The sequence below is a fragment of the Egretta garzetta genome, unplaced genomic scaffold, assembly GCF_000687185.1.
Source record: "Egretta garzetta isolate BGI_Z169 unplaced genomic scaffold, ASM68718v1 scaffold1030, whole genome shotgun sequence".
Taxonomy (NCBI): domain Eukaryota; kingdom Metazoa; phylum Chordata; class Aves; order Pelecaniformes; family Ardeidae; genus Egretta; species Egretta garzetta.
In genome coordinates this window covers 313,737-321,275 of record NW_009258308.1, presented here as the reverse complement: position 1 = coordinate 321,275, position 7,539 = coordinate 313,737, and the positions used below count along the sequence as shown (strand labels likewise).

Genomic DNA, 7,539 nt, shown 5'->3' with positions numbered 1-7,539 from the left:
CCAAAGTGCAGGACCCGGCACTTGGCCTTATTGAACCTCATGCAGTTGGCCTCGGCCCATGGATCCAGCCTGTCCAGGTCCCTCTGCAGAGCCCTCCTCCCCTCAAGCAGATCAACACTCCCACCCAGTTTGGTGTCATCTGCAAATTTGCTGAGGGCACACTCAATCCCCTCATCCAGGTCATTGATAAAGATCATCCTTCTGTAACTGGAATTACACTTTCTCCTGCGACTGGAACTTAAGACCACACTGCTGGTGTATCTTGAGCACAAGTCTGCTGTGACATTGCATAGAGTCCATAGAATTCCATCGGCAACCGAAGAAGCGCTTAAGCAATTTGTTATGTGTTCACTTCTTAGACTTAAAAGTGAGTTTAAAACTAAGCTAGAGCTTAGGTGAATTAGTCCACGCGGTAAATAACTGTGCTGAAGATGGTGACGGTTTAAGAGTTGATAAATAAAGCTTTGTAGTAGTGTGTTGCTCCCTGTAAGGTGGTTTTTCTGGGCATTGAGAGAGGCGTGTGGCTTCATTTTGAAAGCTTGGAACAGTATAACCATCCATACTGGCAAATGCTGCTTATGCAGGATGGTAACGCAATGTTTCCTTCCTAAACTTTATAAGAATCTGAACTGAACTCTAACCTTTACCTAAACTTAGCATTCTAGAAGCTTAGTAACAGGTCCGTAAGTAGTGGCAATGATGGGAAAACCAGTCTTACTCTGCACAGAGATAACTCTTGGAGGTGACTGTACCAGGCTTGCGCTCTGTGGAACAAGTTGTAAAGTACTTCACCAGCCTTCACTTTTGCTTAGCTGTAGCAATGACTAAGAAAATAAGCCTCATCAGTTTTCCAGGTGCTCCATTTATCAAGAAGCTGTTATGTTTGTGTCTTCTGACACAAAGCATTTTACTTTTGTCAGGATATTGTTTTTCTAGTCTTCCACAAGAATTCTTTTATCTTTCACTATTTCCCCTGTGAATTCAGCGGCTTCTGAAGGTTTTGGACAATTTTAACCAAACTTGACAAACCCATAGTTTTGCAGACACTGAGTACCTATGGGTTTCACGAAAGCCAGCGGACAAGACAAGAGACAGATTGGTCCGAGTAGAAAGTTTGCACCGTGAACTCAACCATGTCATTGGAAACAAACTGTGGGAAAACTGGCATCTAAATAATTCTTTAACAAAGACTCTTTATAGTTCAGGGTTTGATAGTGTTTCCAGCTGAAAGATTACAGTTGTTCAGTTATGGAAAAACATGTACCTTGGCACACTGCTTATCTGGTTTGCTTTGATTTCAAAAACAAGTTGTGCTGCTTTTTCAAAAGGAATGCCAGACTATGTAGAAGGCAGTGTTTTTCTTCTGTTGCTGTTTGCACAACACTCTCAAATGTAAGTGCCCAGTTTCGGTTTCTCACATCCTGATGATTTCAGTCATAATAGTTGGAATACCAGCTTTTGTTGAAAACAGATCATGTTGCTGAGTAGCTATCGTTACGTAACTGAAATCATAATCTGGGATTCCAAATAACTTCTGAGAATCAAGCCAGCCTGATGGTAGCCTCTTCTGGATGACTTCAAGAAGCAGGAAGGATGTGGAAACCTGTAGCTAAAAGAATTTATCAAGTTGATAGTCTTTGTAAATAAACTGTTGTCTTGTTCTCCTTAAACTTATACCAGGTTTACTGGGAAAATGGAGCACAGATCACCTCTCCTCACGATAAGGAAATTATAAAATGTATTGAAGAGTGTGTTGAACCATGGAATGGCTCATGGAATGAGAATCTAGTAGACACCAGTCCCCTCAGACAGGATCCTCTGAAGAAAATCTGTGACTGTTACATGGAGGATCTGAAAAAGATCTGTTATCATAGGTATTGTATAAAACACGGTGTACCTAAATTATGTTGGTTTTTTTTAAGCAAGCTTTGGGTTAGATGTGGAAAACCGACTGCTGACAAATAGACTTCAATAATAAAGCATGCAATGTTGCCGGACATATAAACATTTTTTATTTGGGTATGTGGATTGGGCTGTCTTCCAAAACTTTAATAGTTTTGGACCTGCCTGTAGTGATTTTTATCGTCACAAATCATTGACTTGATTTTTGTCTTTACGGTTCACAGAAGCTGGGTGCTCTGCTCTGCTACAGACATCGCTGTCTGCTTGAGGCCATTGCTCTCTGCTCTTCATGGTGGGAATGACTTTTGGTCATCTCCCCATTCTGTCTCACCCCATCCCTTCTCTGACGTGTCGTTAAATTAGGTGATCACAATCGCTAGGACTAAACCATACTTCTTGACAATACAGCATCCTGCCTTTGGACGCTAGGCTGCAGTAAAGCACCCTGATGTGAACCATTTTGTGCAAATGAATATGCTAAAAGAGTTCTGAATAAAATGCAGAAATTCAGAGTAAAGGTGAGGTGCACGTGTATGGAATAGGGGAGAGGAGATTAAGTTTAAAGTTTAGGTGGGGCAGAAGACAAGAATAAAAGGAGGAGGATGAATAAAGTAGGTAGAACAGAGCCAGAGTAAGATCTTCAGGGTGGTGGAAGAGCTCAAGTTTCACGCAGAAATCAACAGTTCATTCCTGGTGATTCAGCAGAAGGTAAATATCTCATTTTCCAGGAGAAGAAGCTTTAAACCAGCAATTTCTAGTGAAAGTCCAAGTGAGCACTTTTTACTCATTCCTCCTTTGAAACTAATGCAGAAATCAGCAGAACAGTACAAAGTGTAATTGCAGTTTCTTTTGCTTTCTCACATGAAAGTAGCCTTGCTAAGTAACTAAAATCTTACTGAAATCCTTTTTTCCTTCTCAGGGAGCTAAACGTGCAAACAAATCTGAAGTTTGTTCATACCTCGTTTCATGGAGTTGGACACGACTATGTGCAGCTGGCTTTCAAAGCGTTTGGCTTTCAGCCCCCCATTCCAGTACCTGAACAAAAAGATCCAGATCCAGACTTCTCAACTGTCAAATGCCCAAATCCTGAAGAAGGAGAATCTGTGCTGGTATTTTTTTTTTTTTTTTCTACTTCATCAGATTTCTGTTTGTATATGATACTGTGTTGAAAAACAAATTGAGGAAGAGATGAGGGAGTACCTGGCTTTCAGCTGTGTTAATACAGCGGGCAATCCGTGTGAGATTTTCTTTTACTGCATGTTATATGTAAGTAGGAAGACTGTGGGTTCATTTGCTCTTGTGATTTTATTTTGATTTTTCCCCTCCCTCTTCTCCCACCAGGAGTTGTCACTGAGGCTTGCAGAGAAAGAAAACGCTAAAGTAGTAGTGGCCACTGATCCAGATGCAGATAGACTAGCAGTGGCAGAACAGCAGGAAAAGTAAGTGATGGGACCTTTTATTTTATCTCTTTCTGCAGAAGTGGTAGTGAAAATTGCAGAATGTCCCCACATGGCTGACAGGCACACACCTTCAACCCACTCTTTCCTGTTGTGGCTTTGCTATTTGGATATTTTTCTTGCTAGCTTCGTCTTTTGCTATAGCTCCACTTGAAATAATGTATTTTAAATAAAACCAGTTAATAACTCAGAAAAGATCAGATTAAATACTTACCAATGTGGTTTACAGTAAATGGCTGAACAAAACTTGACTGAAAAGTTGAGTGGTTACTAAAGACAGTAAAGGCTTGTAGTTCCTGATTTTTTTACCTCTATTATGCAAACAAATTCAGCCTTGGGACAGTTAGCTGTTGTGGGCTTTTGGGGGCTTGCTTGTTTGTTTCTTTTTTTCCCTGGCTTCTTCATATTGAATAGAAATTATTTTCCTTCCACTAACAGGCCAAAATTCTGATAATTGTGTAAGTAACTGTCTATAATGCGTGGTTGTGCAGGCATTGCCTGACTGCAGCGTATAGACTGCTATACTTTGATAAATTAAAAAGACTTAAGCTGTTTTAAAGCTGACAGTAAGGATAGTTAATTGGTATCTTTGCTTGCTAACAGAACGCACTGGGCTTGTAAATCGTTGAGATGTGAGAAATGTGGAGTCCTGATAGTATGGTGGCTTTGTATAGAGCAGCTCGTCAGTAGTGTGCTGAGATTCCTGTTCCGGTGACTGCAGAAAACATCTCCCCTGAGTGGGTGCTCCTGGGAGAACTAACAGAGCCCTTATATTTTTCCCTCCCGTCTGCAGTGGCTGCTGGAAGGTGTTCACTGGCAATGAGCTAGCAGCTTTGTTTGGGTGGTGGATGTTTTCTTGCTGGAAAGACAACTGCTCCGAAGATGCTGATGTGAAGAACGTTTACATGTTAGCGACCACAGTCTCCTCGAAAATTCTGAGGGCAATTGCACTTAAAGAGGGTTTTCACTTTGAAGTAAGTGTGGGTTTTGTGATGGCGTCTTGGCAGTGTAAAATCTGATTGCAGCCTTCTCCAGTGAGCCCCCCCACTTACGACTTTACAAAATGAAAAATAGGCAGATGACTTCCAGTCCTTTGGCTGGGAGTTTTTATGCGTCGCAACTTGCCGAGAATGCTGTTTTACCTAAGACAACTCAGATGTCAGCATCTGCAGTGTTTCTCAGTGCACGTTACAGTGAATGCAGACTGAGAGATCAACTTATGCAAAGCTGCAAGGAGGCTGTAACAGGTGACAGAGGTTAAAACCTAAATTACGTAGCATAGAAATGCCTTTGCCTTGGAACTGAGGGTGTTCAGCCTGGAGCAGAGGAGGCTGAGGGGAGCCCTCATCGCTCCCTACAACTGCCTGAGAGGAGGGGGGAGCCGGGGGGGTCGGGCTCTGCTCCAGGGTTTGGGGGTGGGATGGCAGGGGTAGGGGAACGGTTGGGCTGGGGGAGCTGAAAGGGCTTTGCCAACCCAAACCATTCTGTGATTTTTGTAGAGATAAAACTCTTCTATGTGAGAGAATGAAAGTGCGTACAACTCTGTGTTCGCTACAAAACCAGAGTGCTTTTTGATGGATTTGTAACACACACTTGCTATGTTCCTTCAGGTGCCTGGATCACCAGTAGACTTTAAATTTGGTTTTACTTTAAATTGTGACAGATGGATGAACTCTTACATTCAGATCTTCAATGTAGTTTCATTCCGGACTTGATAAAAAAGAAAATGGGGGTGCTGCTGTAGGCTGACTGTTATTATTTTAAATCCTGCATTCAAATTAGGCACTTGCTCTGATTTCTGAGACCTTTGGTTGTTAGCCATAAGAGATGCAAGCGCTCTAAAGCTTAACACAAGCATATAAAGATCCAGGTCTTGTTTAATACATGTCTTAATTAAATCCATGTGCAATAGGAAAAAATGTTTTGCCAAACGATGAGAAATTAAACTAAAATTGAAAGCAGCTCTGAAAACTGTTTTGAGTGACTGTCCAGATATGCTTAATCAGGTTGAATATCACTGTCTGGTAGGGAATTTCATTATATCACTGAATACTGTTCATATTTTTTTTTTTTTTTTCTGGAAAGGGACATATTTGACTGAAAAAAAAAGCTAGGAATTTACAGAACCCCTTGGTCTCCTGTAAAAGCTTCCCTTTGTCCTTTCCTTCTCTCCAGAAAGGACTGTTTCTAAGCTTTTGACTGCTTTTGCATGATTTGAAGAGCACAAGTGATGCTCTTCCCTCCCATCACCCATAATTGCTGTTTATATTTCTGTAACTTTTCCGTTGAATAACTTTGTACTGTTGTCTCATCTGATAAGCACCAGGAAGATCTTATCTGATCTCGAAGAGAACCACAGTCTCTCAAGCATGCTTATGCCTTGATTTGATATTCATGTCCTAGCTGAGTATTCGCTAATAAATGCTATCCAGTCACTCTTTGCCTTAGATTCATAATCTAAACTGAAGAACTGAAGAGATGACTTGTTAATTTTTACTGCCCCTATTCTCTTTGTCAATTAATTAGATTTAAGTTCAGGGTAATTATTTGAAGAAAGTCAGGAAAATGTCCTTAAGCTTTAGCGTTTTGACTCTGCAGCAGTCTTTCCCATTGACCCTAAAATTCAGAATGCATCTTTTTTTTTTTTTTTTTTTTTTTTTTTTTTGTTTGAGTCTGAAGCATCCCAGAAATGAAGGGAATAGTGGCTACACTTTCTTCTTTGACTTGAAACTGAACTTTTTTCTGTTTCAGGAGACACTCCCTGGTTTTAAATGGATTGGAAGTAGAGTAAAAGATCTCCTGGATAACGGAAAAGAAGTTCTCTTTGCTTTTGAAGAGTCTATTGGTATGTGTGTTAATATCACTTTAAAATGTTGAGAACTGTCTGGGAAAATGTGACTAAAAAGGAGTGGTCTTAGTCATGAAACAAAACACAGCAGTGCTTTATTTTTGTTCCTGTAGTTAGTAATATTGGTATTTTGCTCTCATCCAATCCACTTGCCCACTATCATAATAAATGATTCATGAATCTCTGATTCTGATATTGTGCTTGTACAGTTTCTGGATACAAACCTGCTCTGATATGGGTTGAAAATCCTGAGATGCCAGAGCCAAACTGCTGTTATGTTTTGGCCTTTTAGCTGAGATTAAGGATCGGATCTGTTCTTAATCAGTTTAATATCTTACAGGTCCTCTCTGTGAGGACTCGCTGTTAATGGCTACATGGAGCTGGGAGGTGGCTCGTGTCGGTCACGCTACCTATCGTACTGCTACTGCAGTTCCTCCAGGAGCTGTGCACTGTCCCCTTATACTTCGGAACAGTATGTGAGGAATCCAGACACGTGCAGGAATAGCATGAAATACCTTATGGAAGCGTGTGAATATTCCTACTGACCTTGCCTTGAGCACGCTGTTTATCTTGGTAATCTTGCTGACACGGCTTACCTGTAGAGAATTCTGTAGCGATTGTTTCAGCTGTAGGAATTCTTCACTACTTAGGATAAGTGGCAGCTTTCTGGGACAGCATAGTCACATATAATGTGGCATTTGAAAATTAAGCATGCGCTGAACAGGGTGTGTGTCCGTGCCAGTTACGTTCATAAAGTTAAAGAAGCTTTTAACTGTAAGGAGTTAAGACCTTGCTCATGCATCTCTTCAGAAGGAAGGCATCTTGGTAGTACTGCAGAGTGCTGGTTTATGGGTTACCCGGGCTGTATCTGTACGGCTTCCCTTGATTCAAATTTCTGGCAAGACTCTTTGCAGTATGGCTGTGCTTGCACTAAACAAGCAAATTTTTATGTTTACCACTGTGCTGTGAGAGATCTCCTCAGAGAGCAGATGTTACCACACACACACAGAATCACAGAATCGCAAGGGTTGGAAGGGACCTCGGGAGATCATCCAGTCCAACCCCCCTGCTAAAGCAGGCTCTCCTAGAGCATTCTACACAGGACTTCATCCAGGTGGGCCTTGAATATCTCCAGAGAAGGAGACTCCACAACCTCCCTGGGCAGCCTGTTCCAGTGCTCCGTCACCCTTAGAGTAAAGAAATTTTTCCTCATATTCAACTGAAACCTCTTATTTTTCAGTTTGCACCCATTGCCCCTAGTCCTGTCGCTGGACACCACTGCAAACAGACTGCTTCCATCCTCGTGACTTCTGCCCTTAAGATATTTGTACG

General features: G+C 41.5%; 1 protein-coding gene across 3 annotated transcripts in view; it reads left to right on the top strand.

Moving 5' to 3' along the window:
* The window catches only part of PGM2L1 (phosphoglucomutase 2 like 1), a 40,125-nt gene that overhangs the window by 26,316 nt on the left and 6,270 nt on the right, over positions 1-7,539 (top strand). For all 3 annotated transcript variants that reach the window (XM_035894596.1, XM_035894591.1, XM_035894584.1), the window contains exons 6-10: positions 1,681-1,874; positions 2,822-3,011; positions 3,244-3,341; positions 4,153-4,333; positions 6,111-6,204. In XM_035894596.1, the coding sequence (XP_035750489.1) occupies positions 1,681-1,874; positions 2,822-3,011; positions 3,244-3,341; positions 4,153-4,333; positions 6,111-6,204 (757 nt within the window). The remainder of the gene's footprint in view (positions 1-1,680; positions 1,875-2,821; positions 3,012-3,243; positions 3,342-4,152; positions 4,334-6,110; positions 6,205-7,539) is intronic.